The sequence below is a fragment of the Lactuca virosa genome, chromosome 2, assembly GCF_052849685.1.
Source record: "Lactuca virosa cultivar CGN04683 chromosome 2, Lactuca_virosa_CGN04683_v6, whole genome shotgun sequence".
Classification (NCBI taxonomy): domain Eukaryota; kingdom Viridiplantae; phylum Streptophyta; class Magnoliopsida; order Asterales; family Asteraceae; genus Lactuca; species Lactuca virosa.
In genome coordinates, this window is record NC_136427.1 from 119,607,339 (window position 1) to 119,627,923 (window position 20,585).

General features: G+C 38.1%; 1 protein-coding gene and 1 non-coding gene across 2 annotated transcripts; both read right to left on the minus strand.

The window, feature by feature from the left end:
• Nucleotides 1-400: 400 nt before the first annotated feature.
• LOC145161934 (small nucleolar RNA R71) lies at nucleotides 401-507 on the minus strand. Its single transcript, XR_013738790.1, has one exon. It is a non-coding gene; the product is annotated as a small nucleolar RNA R71 (small nucleolar RNA).
• Nucleotides 508-7,251: 6,744 nt separating this feature from the next.
• Nucleotides 7,252-11,108, minus strand: LOC145157705 (uncharacterized). Its single transcript, XM_079076707.1, has 12 exons — nucleotides 10,267-11,108; nucleotides 9,966-10,131; nucleotides 9,809-9,888; nucleotides 9,357-9,464; nucleotides 8,763-9,285; nucleotides 8,318-8,395; nucleotides 8,107-8,172; nucleotides 7,969-8,028; nucleotides 7,767-7,892; nucleotides 7,588-7,684; nucleotides 7,419-7,497; nucleotides 7,252-7,339 (listed from the first exon to the last, which is right to left on the minus strand). Exons 6-12 carry the CDS (start codon nucleotides 8,342-8,344, stop codon nucleotides 7,252-7,254), a joined length of 543 nt encoding a protein of 180 aa, XP_078932833.1. The 5' UTR covers nucleotides 8,345-8,395; nucleotides 8,763-9,285; nucleotides 9,357-9,464; nucleotides 9,809-9,888; nucleotides 9,966-10,131; nucleotides 10,267-11,108.
• Nucleotides 11,109-20,585: the final 9,477 nt, after the last annotated feature.

A 20,585-nucleotide genomic window follows, 5' to 3' on the forward strand; every position in this document is an offset into this window, starting at 1 on the left:
GAACAATGTCAATCGTTATGTATTAATGCATGGTGAAGTTTATGTTGTGTTTCATGTATAATCATTGTGATGATATTCAATTTGAGTCATGCGAGCCCTCGGACGTTTCCGCCGTCTGGTTCGGGGGTGTGACAACATACTTGCTCAACTTAAGGAGATCCCATTCTACGGGAAGGATCACGAAGATGCATACAAACATCTAGAAGAGGTCAACGACATAGCCGATTACTTCAATATTCCGAATGTACCTCGCGACACCGTGCTGCTTCGTATGCTTCCGGTTACATTCAAGGGTGCTGCAAAAGATTGGCTCAAATCACTACCTCCAGGATCTATCAATACATGGGCTAAAATGAAGGAAGAATTCATTGATCAATTTTGTCCTCCCTCAAAGATAGCCAAATTGAAGAAAGCCATTGCCAACTTTGAACAACAAGCTGGAGAATCCTTATACGAGGCGTGGGAGAGATACAAAGGTCTACTAAGGAATTGCCCACATCATGATCTTAATAGCCAACAAGAAGTCTCAATTTTCTATGATGGAGTGAATGTGACCACAAGGCAACTCCTTGATTCACAAGGACCTCTCACAAAGAAGCCACCCCCAGTGATCAAAGAACTAATTGAAGAATTCTCTAAGCACTCTAGGGAATACCACAACCCAAGGAATGACTTGACTTGAGGGGCGGTGAACTCCATTACCGATTTTATGGTAGCAATGATGGCAAAGTTGGAAAGCATGGACCGAAGAATGACTAAGATGGACCAATCCATCCATGCTATTAGAGTGGGATGTGAAAACTGTAGAGGGCCCCACCTTATAAAAGATTGTGACCTTGATGAGAATGGGAACCAGAAGGTACAAATGTGCTATTCAAGTGGAGATAGGTATGATGATAACTGGCGAAAACCCAAGAAGGAATGGCTACCATATGATGAATATAAAAAGACAAGGGAGGAGAAATACAAGCAAAAAGATAGATGCTTTTATCAAAAGGAGGAACCGGTACATGAAAAGAAATCAGATTTGGAAGACATGCTTACAAGATTCGTGGCCGCATCCGAGAAAAGACATAATGATACCGGTGTTACACTCAAAGATCAACAAAATATGTTGAGAGAACACCAACTTATGATGAAAGATCAACAAGCTCTGCTTAGAAATCAGCAAGCATCTATTCTCAACATACAGAAGCAGCTGGGCCAGCTTGCTCAACAAGTAAATGAGAGAAGACTGGGTGGACTTCCTAGTAATACCGAAAGTAACCCAAAACGTGCACATATAAATATCGTGACAACTAGGAGTGGGAAGATTATAACTCCTTTGGCCCCTATTCAGCAAGAAGACCCCAAGGTGGTGCAAGAGGAAGAAGCAGAACCTGAAGAATCACAATTTCCCGACTCGACTCGCCGAGTCGATGGTATGGACTCGACGAGTCCCCCACCTGAACAGAAAAGTCAGCCTCCTGTCAAGCCATATCAGCCTCCACTTCCATTTCCTGCTCGAGCTAGACAAGAAAAGAATGAAGTTGACTACCAGAAGTTTCTGGAACATATAAAGGCTCTCCAGATTAATATGCCATTCATAGAGGCGGTAGCCCAAATGCCGAAATATGCAAAGTTCCTCAAGGAACTTTTAACTAATAGAAAGAAGATGGAAGAGGTAAAGAAAGTGGTCCTCAATGAGAATTGTTCAGCTGCCATGTTGAACAAACTACCTAAGAAAAAGGGTGATCCGGGAAGCTTAACATTGCCTTGCCAATTTGGAAACTTAGCTACCATTTATGCATTGGCTGATTCAGGGGCAAGTGTAAATCTCATGCCTTACTTATTTTTCAAGAAGTTAGATCTTCCGGAGCCAAGGCCAATTCGAATGGCGATTCACCTAGCTAATGAAACGGTCACATTCCCGAGAGGAATATGTGAAGTTCTATTGGTGAAGGTTGATAAGTTCGTATTTCCCGCGGATTTTATAGTGTTAGACATGGAAGCGGATCCTCAAGTCCCGATCATACTTGGAAGACCTTTTCTTAACACCGCAAGTGCTATAGTTGACATGCGAGATTCCAAACTTACTCTTCGGGTAGGAGACGAATCGGTTACTTTTGGAATTGATCAAGCAATGAAACATCCGAGGAACAATGATGACACAGCATTTTCCGTTGACATGTTGGAAGAATTAATGGAGGAATGGAACGAAGATGAGCCAAGCAAGTCCACCGTCACACAAGAAGAAGAGTTTGATGTGGAAAGAGACCTGCTGGAAATAGAAAGACTGCTCGAGGAAGCTGAGTATAATGATCTGATCAAAAGTGCAGAACACCCAACTCGCCGAGTAGCCTCGACCGACTCGACGAGTCCGTCTGAAGAAACCCGATCAGTCGCGGATTTTACGAAAGACTCGGCGAGTCCCCTCATTGGACTCGACGTGTGCAGCATTCAGAATGCAAAAACTGAACTTAAGGCCCTACCAAATCACTTGGAGTACGCATTTCTTGAAGATGGTCAACAAAAACCTGTAATTATAGCTGCTGATTTGGCCAAACATGAGAAATAAATTTTGGTGGGTGTGTTAAAGAAGAGGCAAGGAGCTATAGCATGGAAGATAACCGACATTAAAGGAGTTAGTCCAACCTATTGTTCTCATAAGATTAATTTAGAAGATGGAGCTAAACCGGTAGTTCAACGCCAAAGAAGACTTAACCCGAATATGCAAGAAGTTGTAAAAAAAGAGGTGGTTAAACTACTCGATGCCGGAATTATTTACTCAATTTCCGATAGCCCGTGGGTGAGCCCAGTGCAAGTGGTACCGAAAAAGGGAGGCATGATAGTGGTGCTCAATGAGAATAACGAATTAATTCCAATAAGAATGGTGACCGGGTGGCGAGTTTGCATAGATTATAGGAAGCTGAATGATGCCACATGCAAAGATCACTTTCCTTTACCATTTATCGATCAAATGCTCGAAAGACTCTCCGACCATTTATATTATTGTTTTCTTCATGGGTTTTCGGGGTATTTTCAAATTCCAATCGACCCACAAGACCAAGAGAATACCACTTTTACATGCCCAAGTAGAACATTTGCATATAGACGCATGCCTTTTGGGTTATGCAATGCACCAGCTACTTTCCAAAGGTGCATGATGGCCATTTTTCATGATATGATCGAGAAGTTTATGGAGGTCTTTATGGATGATTTTTCGGTGCTCGGGTCATCTTTTGAAGATTGCTTATCTAATTTGGACTTGATGCTAGCTAGATGTGAGAAGACGAACCTTGTACTCAATTGGGAAAAATGCCACTTCATGGCGAAAGAAGGAATTGTATTGGGTCACAAAGTTTCAAGGAAAGGGATAGAAGTGGATAGAGCAAAAGTGGACACAATAGCTAAGCTACCCCCTCCGACTAATGTAAAAGGAGTAAGGAGTTTTCTTGGCCACGCGGGATTTTATCGTCGCTTCATTAAAGATTTTTCGAAGATTACTAGGCCTTTGACTCAATTACTCTTGAAGGATGCACCATTTGATTTTTCCAAGGAATGTCATGAAGCATTTCATTTGTTGAAGGAAAGATTAACCACTACTCCTATCATGATAGCACCAAATTGGAATCTTCCGTTCGAGCTAATGTGTGATGCAAGTGATTATGATGTGGGTGCTGTTTTAGGGCAAAGGGTTGATAAACATTTTCAACCAATCTACTATGCAAGCAAAACATTGAATCCTACCCAAGAGAATTATACTACTACCGAGAAGGAGCTGCTAGTAGTGGTATACGCTTTTGATAAGTTCCGCCCTTATTTGGTGTTATCCAAGACCATAATCTTTACCGACCATTCAACCCTGAAGTATCTTTTTGCTAAACAAGATGCTAAGCCTGCAAGAATTTGACATTGAAATACGCGATAAAAAAGGGATGGAAAATGTAGCTGCCGACCATTTGTCAAGACTAGAAAACCCGCATTTGGAAAAGTTGGAAGAAAACAAGATTGGAGACGATTTTCCCGATGAATACCTTTTAGTAGTATCCGGAGAAATGCCATGGTTTGCGGATATAGCTAACTATTTAGCAACCAATTAAATTCCAAAAGACTTAACCCGCCAACAAAAGAAAAAATTCTTTTCAGAAATCAAGTACTACTTTTGGGATGAGCCGTATCTCTTCCGAAGCTGCGCAGACGGAATGATAAGAAGATGTGTATTCGGGAAGGAAAGTCAAGAAATCTTGGCACACTGCCATAGCGGGCCCGCCGGTGGACATCATGGAGCACACTACACGGCTAGGAAGATTTTTGATATTGGGTTTTATTGGTCTACAATTTTTAAAGATGCTGCTCAATATGTCAAAGAGTGTGATTCGTGCCAACGAGCGGGGAATATATCGTCCCGAAATGAAATGCTCCAACATAGTATTCAAATTTGTGAAGTATTTGATGTATGGGGATTGACTTTATGGGACCTTTCCCAATGTCCAAAGGGAATAAGTATATCTTGGTGGCGGTGGATTATGTGTCTAAGTGGGCGGAGGCACAAGCATTACCAACTAATGATGCTCGGGTGGTGGTGCGATTTCTAAAGAAACTATTCTCAAGATTTGGAGTTCCTAAAGCCCTCATTAGTGACCGGGGTACTCATTTTGCAAATGATCAGTTAGCCAAAGTATTGAAAAAGTATGGGGTACACCATAGATTCTCCACTTCCTATCATCCACAAACTAGTGGGCAAACTGAAGTGACAAATAGGGCGTTAAAAAGGATTTTGGAGAGATCGGTGGGTGGCAATTGAAAGGAATGGTCGGATAAATTAGATGATGCACTTTGGGCCTTCCGAACAGCTTTTAAGACACCTATTGGTACTACACCATATAGGCTAGTCTATGGAAAAAATTGCCACTTACCGGTTGAAATAGAGCACAAGGCTTATTGGGCATTAAAGGTGTGTAATTTTGATTTGGCTGAACTTCGAACTAACCGGTTAATGCAAATGAATGCCTTAGAAGAGCTTAGGAATGAGGCCTACACTAGTTCCTTAATATACAAAGAAAAGACCAAGAATTGGCATGATAGAAGATTGAAGGGTAATAAAGACTTTAAAGAGGGAAAAAAGGTGTTACTCTTCAATTCAAGGTTCAAACTTTTCCCGGGCAAGTTGAAGACACGATGGGATTGTCCATTTATAGTGAAGCAAGTTTTTCCACATGGAGCTGTTGAGCTTATATCAAGAGACGGAATTCCTTTCAAGGTTAATGGTCATAGAGTGAAAAGATATGAAGAAGGTATTCCAAAAAATGAAGGTCTTGAAGAAGGGATGCTTTTGGGAGGAATTACTGAAACTTAAAGCGGGAAGGAGTCCAGCTAATGACTCCTTAAAAAGAAGCGCTTCCGGGAGGCAACCCGATTTTAGAGTTTGCCTTCTTTTTCCTTTATCTTTCATTTTTATTTTCATTTTTCTTAGGATCTGTTTTTATCAATCTTCTTCTGTGCTCATGATGATTGCTTGAGGACAAGCAATGCTCAAGTGTGGGGTTGGTGGAATACAATTTTAAAAAAATTTAAATTTTTATGAAGCAAAATGCAGTACTCGTCGAGTCCCTCAACTTACTCGGCGAGTCCATTTAATAAATCCCGATTATACGCGGAATCGCGTTACTACTCGGTGAGTAGGTACACTTACTCGACGAGTCCACGTATTTACCCGAAAAAAAATTATTTTCACATTCTGTAAATGAGGGGTTTTTACCATAATTGTAAAACACTTTCAACCATTCATCCAAGCCGCCACTCATACTCGACGAGCAATCCTCTCAAGCTTTCATCTTGAATTCTTCTATTTTCTAGCAAATCCAACTAAAAGGTAACCATTCTCACTCTTAATCTTGTAAAAGTTTCAATCTTTGGTGGAGATATGCCCTTAATTTCTATAAAATCCCGATTTTGACTAAACTTGGATTTTAGGGTTTTGAGTTCTTGTTAAATTAGGACGTTTTAGACGAAATTTCTTACATAATTATGCTCCTGGAACATACCGAAGCAAACCCCTGGAGTAATTTATAGATTTGGTTGGTTAATTCCATCCAACAGATCTGGACTCGCGATGTTCATCCTACTCGCCGAGTCGGTTCGAGGACTCGGCGAGTCCAGCTTGCAGAAGCCAGAAATTTTTATGTTTCTAATCTTTCTGTGTTTTGTTTTTGGTTTGTTTGGTCGTGTTTTGCAGGAAGAATGTCTAGAAGAGGACAGAGTTCCAGGGGAGGTAGCTATGGGGATCTTCCATGGTTATCCTTTCCAAGCATTACCTCAAAATCTTCACTTGCCCGTGCAAAGAACAAGTTGGACGCATTGAGGCACAAGGAGATATACGTCCCAAATGATATTGACTGGTACTGGCTTGGTCGAACTGGGTTAGAGGAAGAATTGACTCCTTACTTAGTCAAGTCTTTCAACAATAATGGGGTGGCAATAATTTGTGATGGCTGGAGCCGACTCTTTAGAATTCAAGAGCCTGTTTATGAGGAGTTGTGCTGGGAGTTCTTTGCTACCATCTCCTTCCGAGGTGGTAGTGACTATTACAATCCGAACATTATATCTTTCTGTCTTGGAGGAGAGCTGCACCAATGCAGCATTGCAGAGTTTGCGTGGAGGGTGGGGGTGTATGATCAACATGTGATTATGTCCGAAAATTTTGAAACATATTTCACTACTAGAAAAACAACCTTTTACGACGCGCAATGCGTGTTATAAAACGTTCAGACGACGCGCAAATGCGTGTCAAGGAAGGCCCTGTCATAACGAGAGACGACACGCTTTTGAGCGTCGTCTATTTACGACGTGCATTTACGACGCGCAATTACGACACGCATTTACGACGCGCGTTTACGACACGCATTGCGTATCAAGGAAGGACCTGTCATAAAGGAAGATGACACGCATTTGCGTGTCGTAACCTTACGACGCGCATTTACGACTCGCATTGCGTATCATTAAAGCCCATGTCAAGAAAGGCCATGTCATAAATGAAGATGACACACATTTTTGCGTATCATAATTGTAAATGTTTAAAAAAAATATTATTTATAGATTTACTAATTTTCAAATTAAATTTGCATTTCATGTCTCATAATAAAAAATAAAATACCATATACAAAAAATATAATACATTGCACAAAAGTTAATGTCATACAAAAATACAATACATTGTAATACATTGGTATTAAGGGGATCTAATTGTACATTGCTATTAAGAGGTTTTCCCTAACTATATAACCTATTTGTATAACCAAGTCCAAATGAAAGTATCCACGACCTTCTTCCAGCTGTGTTAGATTCCGAACGAATTAACCTATATATTAATAAAAAAATAACATTAACAAATAGCAATAAATAATAATAATAGCCATAAGATAAGTAAGTAGCCTTACTGTTGGTTGTCTTCCTCATTAAGTTGCACCTCATTAAGATGCACCTCACGTGCCTCCTCTTTTGATGTCTTCTGTTTATCTAGATTAACCAAAAAAAGAAAAAAGCAAAATATAAATACATTTGCTTATGTTTAAGAAAGAGATAATAAAAAAAAAATAAAGCACTTGCCAGGCTTTTTTGTTGGTTTCCCTGCATCTTTCTTCCCCTCAACAAAACGCTCTTTGCCACCAGTGTCTCGCCTTCCAGAATTGGAGTTGCCATTTTCCTGAACATGCTTTATGTCATTATCATTGCTTAAGGAATTATATAGAAGAGAATTAATTAAAATATGATGTTATTGTCATCACCATGTTGTCATTGTTCTCATAAGTCTTGAAGCGGCCTTTTGCTTGTTTCAAGTTATTAAAAGCTACAGACTCTGCAATATAAACGCCTTGCTCAGTGGATAGCATCCCTTCAGGGGTACAGAAAATCTGCATGAAATCATGAAAATGAAAGAATAACAAAAGTTTTATTTTCAATCATGATTGGTGTTTATATTATGCTCACCTGGATATCATTTTCTGATAGCAAATCACGTGCACCCCTATCAAGGAAACTTTTCATTTGCTGAAAATGATCAAATGTCAAGTGATGTAAAACAATAGAAGTTGCTTTGAAAGTTCATAAAAAAATAAAAAAAATTACCTTTTCAAATTCTGCATAAACTTCTGCAGGAGCTATACTCATCAACCCCATTGGTCCAAGCAAACCCTACATATTATACCACAATCAAGGGTTAATAATAATTAATAATATATAAAAGATTTTATCAGTCACACTAGACATAAAACCTTAATCTTAAGAGAAAATTACTCTTCCCATAAAAAGTTTCCACAGCCATAGAAACTATAATTACCTGACACAAGTGACTGACATCAGCCATTATCTGTCCGATGACATCAAAACCATAAGCTCGCAAACACTTCTGCAATCTCTGAGAAAAAGATAATAAAAAAAGGTGACATAAGTTATCAGTATGTTTATAGAGATCTAGCAAGGTAATGGTCCTTTCAAGGTCAAATCCAAATAAGTCATCAGTATGTTTATTTTAAGGACTCAATAAGTCTCTTTAAAGGATATCATTAAAGACTTATCTAGTATACTGATGACTTATCTAGCAAGGTAATGGTCCTTTAAAGGATATCATTAAAGACTATTGGAATCTCCTCTTAGCTACAGAAAAGTTGTGTCCACAGGTAAAGATAAAAAGTAATCACTAAAAAAATAATCACTAAAAAAAGTAATCACTAAAAAAATATCAACACTCGGAATCAATGATTCCACATGTAAAAAAAACTTACATCGGAATCAGAACGCTGCAAAGGGCTTCTGGAATCAGCTCTACCATGGGAATGGGGTGATGATGCTGATGCTTTCTCATTTCCTCCTCCTTCAGGGCTTCTGCTTCTAGAAGGTGACCTACTCCTACGTGGAGGAGACTTGCTTCTGTGTAATCCATCAGTTTATTGACACATCACATGATAAGGGCATTCTAGTCTTTCAACACTAGTACTTCTATGTAAGTAACAAACACATATAGAATAGTGAATAGTCCATCAGGTTCCTAACAAAACATTAACTTTAAACAGACAAAAAAAAACTTTTTACGGATGCTATTTTCAATGATAAGGGCATTTACGTCTTGGGCTTCTCTCATCATCATAATCATCATCATATCTACCCCTCATGTGTCTTCTATGATAATCAGGGCTCCTACTCCTACTGCGGGTCCTACTTCTGTAACGATCTCTGTCCCTTCCATAATATCTGTCCCTGATTCTGCTGCGACTTCTCCTCCTGTAGCCCCTGTGTTCCTCTCTATACCTGGAACTACATTGGGTAAACATCAACTCCAATACAAGGGTAGAATGGTCAAAACTACATTCTCATCATACCTTGGTCTAGGACTTCGGCTCCTTGATTTGAGTGTAAGAAGGACCTGTGAACCATATCTTGCAGTAGAAGATGCTGACTTTTTTTCATCAAGGAACCTCACAAAGCTCCTAAGAACATAGATCAAAGAAAACAAATGAAATTTTATTTCTTTTTCTTGCAATTAACCCTAAAAACTAAAACTAAAACTCAGAATAGCCCACACCAATTACAAGTTTCTCAAAGACAAAAATAACCTGAAATAAAATGTTGTTTATCAACATTGGAATAAGAAAAAGTACAAAAACAATGCAGAATGATAGTCTAAAATCTAAAATAAAATGTTGTTTATCTCATCCAAAATTTGTATTCAAAGGGCGTACTAACCTCACTGCCATTATAATAGTCATTTCAAGAACACACATTTTAGCAAACACACTACATGTTAGATCTAATAAATAATAAAACAAATAACCTCATCAATAGTCTGATTTTTATGATTGCGATGCAGAAACATGTTTGTCTTTATAAGCTTCCAAGAGAGTTGTGGAGGATCTGCAACAAGGCATGATTAATGAGAGATGGAAGTTCAAGCAAACAAAATATTGTCAGGTCAACAAGTCAACAAGTACCTATTAGCTGCTTTTGTCCCGATTGACTGGAATTCAACTGTGTATTAGAAGCATCTTCCTCACCAGATGCTTCATATAACTCCAACTCCTCGTTATATCAGCATTCGATTTTTCTTGTGGAATTGAACAATCCCCAAAGATTTTATCCATGTTGTCCTTACAAATCCTTCACGTTATAAAATTTGAAGTAGATGATTTCATTAAGAATTTATTTGACATAGCGAGTCAGTATCGCAATCTAGAAACAGGCTCATGTTAAGAAAATACATCAAATTGATAAATACACAGGTAAAGAACTTACAGGCGTTGGAGAAGCGAGAGTTGGGAGGAAACGTTGAAGGAAGAGACAGTGAGGTCGTTGATGGATGGTTCCTAGGGTTTTCTGAATTGAATTGATGACTTGGTTTAGGTTTTGATTGGGATCGACGGATGACGAGGTAGTTGTCGTAACTGTTGATTTAGCAGGTGAAGCATCGTTGTGATGGCGGTAGAAGGTTTTAGGTTTTTTCTCATAGAGTGATGGAAGCAGAGCAAAGTAGAAGGTTGTGATGGTGGTAGTGGAGGCAGTAGGTTGCTCGGCGGTAACAAAAGAGGAGAGAGAAGAAGAGGGAGAATGACGATTACCTTGAAGACGTTTCATGATCGATAGTGTTTGTGTGTGGAAGTCATGAGGGATAATCAGAGACAGATATCAACGAGGTCAGCACCATAAGATTTTGCCGAATTCATTTGAATCAACATCTGATCCACCGTATCCGCCATTATCGGTGCACATATTAGGGTTGAATTCCTCCTAATCCCTTTGCGTCCACCCATCTTCTCGATAGCAGGCGTTACCTGACGAAAAAATGTCAATGAAACTTAAATCCCCAAACTTGAATAAACAAAAGAATACATCGCGTCTTGGGAGAATGCAGTAGAATCAACTCATAATTACTCAAACCCAATTTCCAAATCCGCATTCAAATCATTCCCCTCGAAGCTCTTTCAGCGTAGAAATGAAAATAGACATGCATAAAGAGATAAAGATAGGTTGGATGAACACAGAAGCGTTGGAGGCGCTGAAGGTGGGTGAAGACGAAGACTTAGGGCTTCTTTCTTTGGAAGAGGGGGGATTTTTAATTTTTTAGATAGAATAGGCGGGGGTTTAAAATCCCTAATTGTTGGTCGCCATTTTGTGATCTTCAGGAATGAACGCGAGTAGAGATGGTATCGTGATTAGGGTTTGCAGAGATTGATGATCCAATGAATCGAGTAATGAATTAATCAGAGTATGAATTCAAGTAAGAATATGAGATTTGAACACAGGATGTAAATATGATCTTGTTATGCTCTATTATGCTTTCGAATTCTTTATAGAGTATAGTAGACAAGTCTGTAAAAATTCTTATCTAACTCTAGTAAATAACCCTATTTATAGGGAATTGAAAGCATACAAAAAAATATACTAAGGCATTGACTCTAAAGCTTCGAATAAAAGCGCCCTAGTAAAATACATTACAAAACATTCGAAGAGTCCAAAACATACTTCGACTAATTACAACAATTCGACCCTTACAATCTCCCCCTTTGTAATCATAGTCGAAGTCTTCAATTTGTAAGAAGTGTGATGGAATACAGTAATACTCTTCGAATCTCCGTGTACCAGGAGATAATCTTCTTCAGCTCTTTCTTGTCACCTTCATTGTTCTTCTTGCAATGATTCATACGAACAATCAAGTTCGTATATTGAGATGTTGAATATCTCTCAACTTCACTTGCTTGGAATAAGAACCGTTTAGACTTTCCAGCTTTGTCTTTTCCTGCGAAGACAATTCCAAAAGGCTTCAGGCAAATTTCACCATCATCATACTTCTTCAATTCCGCCTGATTCTTCGTAGGAGCCATCGGAGCTTTAATTTCCATTCCTTTGGCAGTAGCTAATTCAACATCTGTTAGTGCCAAGCACTCATAATAGTTTTCGATAAAAATATTGATGTGAGCTACTCCAAGCTTGAATTCATCTGGTTCTGTGTTTTGAAGGTATGAGAATGATTTGTCTTTCAAAAGTAATGCAACTTGTATAAGATCATACAAGTTCATTAATGGAAAATCTGCAACAGTGAATTCGCAAATATTTCCATTTGCCCTGGCAACCACATACTTAACATTTTGGACTGTGTTTTCGAAAACCACATCCTTTTTCATACTTATGACCTTCTTGATTTTTATTAAAGACCAAACTTCCTCAGGGGCTTTTCCAAGAACAGCATGAAAACGAATTTTCATGTGTGTACCTTCATCTTTATTTTTAAAATTCCCTTCTGCTTTGAACTGAGGCATGATAAACATCATTTCGTTTATGGGAAAATCCAGCTGGCCTGCATCAGTATTTGTGACTAAATAACTTTGCTTTGGTTTCTTCTCGAATGTATACATGTGATTAAAAACAACCTTTGCCTCAATTGTTTCGTAATTATAATGTTTGGCTGGATCACCTTTATCCATTCCCTTCGGATCACTAGCACGCTGAGTCATAATACTTTGAATAATCCTCAGTTTTTCAAGTTCAGCTTCTACTTCAGCCTTCTTTTCCTCTTTTGATTTTTCCACTACAATTGATTTGCCTTTATCTTTCAAGGCTTGATTGTTAATTGTCTCTTTTGGTTTTGAACCACTCCCACCAGTCTCCGAAGATTTACCAATCACAATTCCTTTCGAAATTGGTCTTGCAATTGGCATTGTTGTTACAACAGTTGAAGTAACAAGTTCAGCAGAAACTATTACTGGTTTTGTTGTTGGGATTTTCGAAGAAAAGACTTTTCCTACAACTTTCGTATCTTCTCCACTAGTCTTCGACTCACTAGTTTTTCTTTCTCCCCCTTGCACCTCTGTGAAAACAGGCGGGGCAAATGTTGTTGGAAGAAGACTTGATATGCGAAAGAGAAGAGCAAGTTGTTTGTTGAGAATTGCTTCGAAGTGGACAAACTTTTGTGACAAAAATTCAGGTATAATCAAGGAAGAAGACACCGGCCTGCCAGATATTTCTTTTAACTCCTTGAATAAAGTTATCACTTCCTCAAAGTTTGTACTTTCAGTTGATGAAATTTGAGTAAGTTGTGGACTCAAATTTTCATATAATTTGACAAATTTGGTGACAACGTCACAAATTATATCAACCTTTTGATGCAATGATGCATAGTCGTGTTGAACATTAGCTATTTTTCTTTTCATATCTTCACGAAGTTCGTGAATTTGCAAGCTTACATCCTCTCGAACTTTCTTCACATCTTGAATAAAAAGAACATGTCTTTCCTTTGCAACATTCTTCAACTCTCTCAGATCACCAGCAAATTTCGAATTTTGAGAATTGATTCGAATTTCATTCTTTTGATCATTGAGATCAACTTTCTCCAAAATTCGTGATTCAGAGTCTGTAAGCATTCCAGAGACTTTGCTCACGAATCTGGCTTTGAACATCTTCAACATCGAATCAATCTCCAGACTTGAAACAGATGAACCACCCCCAGATCAGCTTGGGATTGAAGTATCGAATTCAACTTCTAATTCAGGATTTTAAATTGTTTCATGGTCATCAGCATATGATCAGGAAACTGTTCTTCGTCTTCATGAAATTCCAATTCATCAAACATACCACCAAACCCCTCATTATCAGTCTCTGTCTCCATAAAAACAGTTTCTTGAACAGGTGAAGTAGGTTTGGGTGGCTCAGTAGATTGAGAAGAAAAAATAGAAGTAAAGGGTTGATCAAGAATGTGTTCGAATGTTGGGGAATATGTTGTTGAAGTAAGAGGAGTAGAAGATAATGGTAAAGAAACAATACTTGCAAAAGGAGCAGAAGTAGACGGACCTGTAGCTTCATTTTTCGAACCTCCTTCACCCATATTGACATTTGCATCCGTATCAGATATGTGTGCAGGGATGCCTGAAGTTCGAATCTCCTCAGGAACTGATTTGGCAATCGAATCTTCGGTTGGTATGAAAACTGTCTTCTCAGGAGTGAAACTTTCTGTGATAAGAGTAAACTCTGGAGTTTCTGGAATTCTTTCACTATCATCTTCTGTTGACTCAGTAGAGATTACAAGTTTTCGAGTCTTCTTCTTCTTTTTCTTTGACAAATGCTTTGCCATATCTTCAGCCCTTCGTTTCTTGGACACCGGTGAAACAGGTGCGGGCACTTCCCTAATTAAAACGCCTTGATGAGTGATTTGAGGTTTTCGAATCACTTGTTGTGTGGGAGACTTGCGTTTATGAGTTGACTTCATTTTAATTCTTCGAAACATTCCAGTCTTCGATGGAATAATAACATTTTCTTGGGTTTCTTCAAGAATAGGCTCAATGACTTGAGTCTCAGCAACAGACACTACATCAGTTTCAGGCTTCTTCTTTGGAGATTTCGAAGATTTTGACTCAGTTTCATTCTTCTTCGTCTTCTTGGATTTCGTATCATCTCTATCCAAGAGTATGCCAGTTTTGATTGAAGAATCAATAGTCTTCAAATATGCCACCAATACAGAGTTCGAAGGATCAACTCTTTTAAGCATAACATCTGGAATACGAGCAACTGATGGAAAAACTTCAGCACTATCTGTGACATCCTTCGGATAGTGGTATGATTGAAAAAATGCTTTGTCTTCATCATTGGGTACCAAAATCCCTTCCTTATTGTAAAAGTGTTGCAAAATCAAACTCCAGTATCTTGCACACGAAATACCATGAATAGCATTCGTGTGTTCTACACCCTTTTGGAATTCCTTCCACAACTGTGTAGAATAATCTACTTGAAGATCATAGTAGATGCCAGAAACCATGGCATAAACCTCCATTCTTCCTTTATCAAGGCCAGCTGATCTCCCAGTCAAACATCGTAAAAAAATACCAAATAAGAAATTCCAGATTCGTGGAAGTCCAGATTTCTTAAAATCACTAATCTTGGACAATGGTGGCTGATATCCCATCTCATTAAACATGTGAACGATTTGTGGAAAAGTAAATGAAACAAATGGAGGCGAATTCGGAATATCAAGAATTTGGCAAAATAGTTTCTTGGTTAGCCTGACCTTTTTGTCGTTCACCAGATGAAAAGTAATCGTATCAGATGCTTTGTTGTATGTCGCAGTTGATCCTGCTTGAGAAAGCCAGGACAATGGAACAGAGAAAGAGTTGAACATCGCTTTAGCCAAAACCGAGTTCTTCAAAGCAACTATGAGCATCTTTAATTCTTCCGGGTACTGAGAAACTTCACCCTCCAAGTAGTAGTTTGTTGCTTGAATCTTCATTATTGGTAATGAAGAGGCATCTTCAGTGGTATGAGAATCAACATGAGCAGAAGTCGCCATTGTTAGGGTTTGAAGATGATAATGAACAGAGAATTTTGGGAAATTTGCTTTTTGATCGCGTAAACTGACAATGAACCCCTAGAAGTCCCTTTTATATGTAACCCTTGAATTTGAATTTGAAGCGGGATATAGAAGCAATTTCTCAATAAAAATTATAAATGCACCTCAAAAACCACAACTATCTTCAACAGCACACTCTTATGATTCTTCAAATTGACACTGAATAGGCTCTGATACCAATTGTAAGTCCCGATCTATAGATCCAAATCAGTAATCAATGAATTGCAAACAATCAAACAGAGTGTTGAAGGAGTAGAAGGTAAATCAAACCAAGCATGCATACATCTATTACGTATAAATGTCAGGTACACCTTGGGAAACACACACACATACGACGTCCTTTCTGACACACTGACACAACCTATTTATACTACATGAAGCAGCACACAAGTGTGCAGCCGCACACACGTGTACGGCCACACACAGCGTGTGCGGCCGCATACACGTGTATGGCCGCACACAAGTGTGCAGCCGCACACACGTGTATGGCCACACACAGCGTGTGCGGCCGCAGACACGTGTATGGCCGCACACACCCACTAACAAACCACAACCACCACAACACACTCTAACATCCTACCAAGACCTATACATTAGAATGCCTAGCCCAAACCACAAAAGTATAGCCTATCAATCTCCCCCTTGGTTTGCGGCTAGCATGAATAAGTTTTTATCAATAATGAGCACATGTTGTAGATGAAGGAGTCTCTGTGGTTTGAGATGGGTCAGGAAAAAGTACTCCCATCCTTGGATCATTTCTGCGTCTCTTCAAAGGAGGCTGGGAGGTCAGAGTTGTCAGGGAATCACTTGTAATTGGCTCGGATGTAGGAACCACATTATCAAGGGGAGGAGTCCCAGATGATGTGTCCATATGAGTTGAAGAATCAGCCATCTGAACGGTAGACGGAGGCACAGTCTCTTGAGCATCAACTTTCTCCCTTATCTCCGGTGTTTGATTGGCACCATCATCGATATCTTTGAAGAAGTCATCGAGGACTTCGTTGGACAACGGGTTCTCATTCACACTACAATTCACCGCTACATCATCTCTGTCGTAACCGGATCCATTCCCTTAAATACCTGACCCAAACTCGGATCCATAACCCGGTGGGCTGCATCCATTTAAAAAATTATAAAGCCCAAAACCCAAAACAATTTTTTAAAAATAAAACTCTTGGAGGATTAATTTCAAAATAAAACAAAATAAAATAACATAAAATAAAAACATTTTCTGAAAAATTTATCAAACCTAAAAATGAAAGTAAAATAAAATAAAAATAAAACTAAATTTTGAATTTTAACCTAAATTTCACCTCTAACTGAAATTAATAACCTTTTGAGATTGTGGGATCAAAGTTGTTAGACAAACTTTTTTACATTTGTCATTACCTCTCCTTTCATGAATAGATCTGGTCGATCGCCGGTATTGTGATCCACTTAAGCACGAAAAAATTGTGACAAAATTTAGGAATGCTATCAGTGACAGGACAGATTGATCCTAAGTTACTAGATTAAAATACCTAAGGACCATTTATCTGACGACGACCAATGATATTGTTGTCCACCTAAGTTGAGCAGCGAGATCTACAGACAATCTAGAATTGTTCAATTTTAAGTGTACTAGAACATGTTTCCCGCTTCCTGACATACCCCAATAATCAAGAGCTTCCGAGATACTCCTTACTTTAGGTGAGCAGACTATTATTCATAGAAAGGATAGATTTAGAATGCATATGCTGTACACTCAGGTCGGATCTTTCAATCACGCAGAGAGTGAAACATATGACTGACTAGAATTTCAGAGGGATTGAGAAGTAGAAGGTTGCATATGCTATGTACCAGGTCGGATTGTAAATCACTCAAAGGAGACAACATATGGCTAACAGATAGGAAGAATTGCATAGATAGAAGATGCAGAGAAATAGAGTTGCATATGCTATGTATTTAATGATATCCGACGTGGCACCTTGAAAATCGGACCATTACTGCGTAAAAGTAGCCATGCATCAAAAAGTAGCTGTCACATCGCCTTGAGAAACGGACATAATACCATACGTCATTTATAAACAGCCTGTCTAGTAATCCCCAATAAAATTATAACCGTCAGAACCCTTCGAATGGAAGCAAGGCTCTTTCACTTTTGGGATGAAAAGCGAAGTCATACGCCAGAAGTTCGAAATCATCAACCTGAGTTGGTATTACTCAGAACCTCAAGGATTTCGTGAGTGCTGTGTTCCAAAGAATAGAGACGTGAAACAAATATAAGAAAAATATGGGATATTGTGATGTCAAACCATTGACACAAAAGCAGATGAAATCCCGGGCAAAGATTACTTCATTAATCATTAAGAAGAATGATCAATAGCTTGTGTGGGTTCCTGTGAATTACAATCGAATACTTGTTGATAAGTATCAAAGGGCTTCTTTTATAATGCTTCGTGGATAGTTCAAAATTTCGTTACATGTCATCCTAAACATAAGGTGAGAAATTGTAACAGAAATTACTTGTTTGACCAGTGTAGTCAGTGACAAGTTGGCGTTAATAAATTTTGAAATGACTAGGACATTCGAATGAAACTCACACGGAAATCATATTCAAGAAAAAAAATTTTGTGTTCTGGATCTTGTTGGGTAACAAACATCGTGGGTTTCGAATGTTTGATCAAGACCACTCATTCGAAATGAATATGATTTGGAGTTTCGAATTTTGGTATAGAAACAAAAGTTTCGTGAAAATCTGGAACTTAGTTCCCCGTCAATTCCTTAAAAAAGATAATGAAAATTGGGTTTCATTTTCATCACGGTCTCATGATGTCAGATCATAAACATAGAGTTTTGATATATCTAAGTCTCGATGGGTTTGATCAGAGACCTCTCGGACATATGTCTTCGTGTGTGATCGTGTAAGAACTTTATGGATGAAAAAGATTGATGTAAGACACAAAAAGTACCTCTATTATGTTTGGACCAAACAGTAAACTCTTAACTCATTTTGAGAAGAGTAAGGTAGCTCAGAGACTAATGTGAATATAAGCCTGATTGGGAAGAAATCTTCGTATGAATAATTTCATTAAGGCTTTCGTACACACACATTGAGTCATGGAGGCTTTGGTCAACATACAGCAGCATGCTTCTAGGGACATCCTAACTACTTCGAATGATGAAAAATTTATCGATTAATACGAAAAATGTACCTTACCCGAGTACTGCAAGCATAATCTCCTCTGTATCTTCATGAGAATCTGCAACAAAATACTAAAAAGAAATAAGAATCAAAATATGTTTGATGTTTTGATTTTTCGAAAATAAAGACAGAACAAATGAAAATCTTTTTGAATTTTTTTAAATTTTTCGAAAATTAACTGACAAAATAAACGAAAATCTTTTTGAATTTTTGGATTTTTCGAAAATTAAATGACAAAACAAACGAAAATCTTTTTGAATTTTTGGATTTTTCGAAAATTAAATGACAAAATAAACGAAAATCTTTTTGGATTTTCGAAAATTAAATGACAAAACAAACGAAAATCTTTTTGGATTTTTGAATTTTTGAAAATTGAAATAGTACTTGATGCAAATTGCAAAATTTTATCATCCCCTTATAAGTAACAAATGTACGAATTCGAAGAGGTCGAAGCGTTGACTATGAACAGTAACAGCTGAATCAACCCTTAAAATAAGTAACAAATGTGCGAATTCGAAGGGATCGAAGCGTTGACTATGAACAGTAATATCTGAATGCTGAATGACTTTGCCTTGTCTTTTATTAAGCGCCTCTGATTCATTCCTTATCGTGCATCATTCTTCTTTTTCGCATGGAACAAAATTTCCATCGATCATTCCAAGTCCCTCTATAATTCTCACAAGAGATTTTTCATCTAAAGGTTTCGTGAAAATATCAGCTAACTAATCAGTTGTTTTCACGAAATGTACTTCAATATTTCCATCTTCCACGTGATCTTTGATAAAATGATAACGAAGAGCTATATGTTTAGTCTTCGAATGCTGCACAGGATTATGACAAATTCTTATTGCACTTTGAGAATCACAATATAATGGAATCTTTTTCATATTTATTGCATAATCACACAATTGACTTTGGATCCATATTATTTGTGAAGTGCAAGCAGCAGCAGCCACATATTCTGCTTCAGCTGTTGAAATTGATACGCATGTTTGCTTTTTTGACTGCCAGCTTACCAATTTGCCATCAAGAAATTGACATCCACCACTTGTGCTTTTTCGATCAATATTACAACCACCCAAGTCTGCATCCGAATACGCTTGTACAAAGAACCCAGTTTTCGAAGGATACCACAATCCTAACGAAATTGTTCCTTTAAGATAACGAAAGATATTCTTTACAGCAGTGAGATGTGGTTCTCGTGGATTAGACTGATACCTAGCACAGTTACACACATAAAACATGAGATCAGGTCTACTAGCTGTAAGATAAAGAAATGAACCAATCATGCTCCTATATAAAGTTATGTCAACAGCAGGTTTATCTAATGAAGGTGTAAGCTTTATGCCCGTTGCCATTGGAACTCGTAACTTCGTGCTATTCGTCAATCCAAACTTTTCCAACAGATTCTTCGTATATTTTTCTTGATTAATAAAAATTCCTTTTCTGTTTTGACGAATATTCAAACCAACTATCGGATTGATGTCCAAAGTGAACATGTCACCTTTCCTTTTGGATTTCAGTAACACCTATTTTGTTGTGACATTCGAAATAATACTTCCTTCTTCGCTAAAAAGAACTTGATTGCCAGTGCCCACAACAAGTTGAGAAACACTTATCAAGTTATGTTGAAGACCTTCAACATATGCCACCCGATTCACTGTGAATTGACCATTCGTGATCGTCCCATATCCTTTGACTTGACATTTTTGATTGTTCCCAAACTTCACTACTCCAGCATTTTTGAGACTTCGAAAATCACGTAAATTCTCCTTCTTCCCAGTCATGTGACGAGAGCAACCACTATCGATGTACCACTTGTTATCATATTTCTCATCACATAGTACCTACATTCAATGGAAAATTTTAGGTACCCATGGCTTTTTGGGTCCTTGGAAATTAGATTTCAATTTCGAATGTAATGAAGAACTTTTAACCAAATCACAAACTTTTGTTTTGAGACTATCAATTAAGTTTAAATCTTCATTTAAAGGAACCGAAACATAAATTTTTGATGGTTTCGAATGTTCACTGACA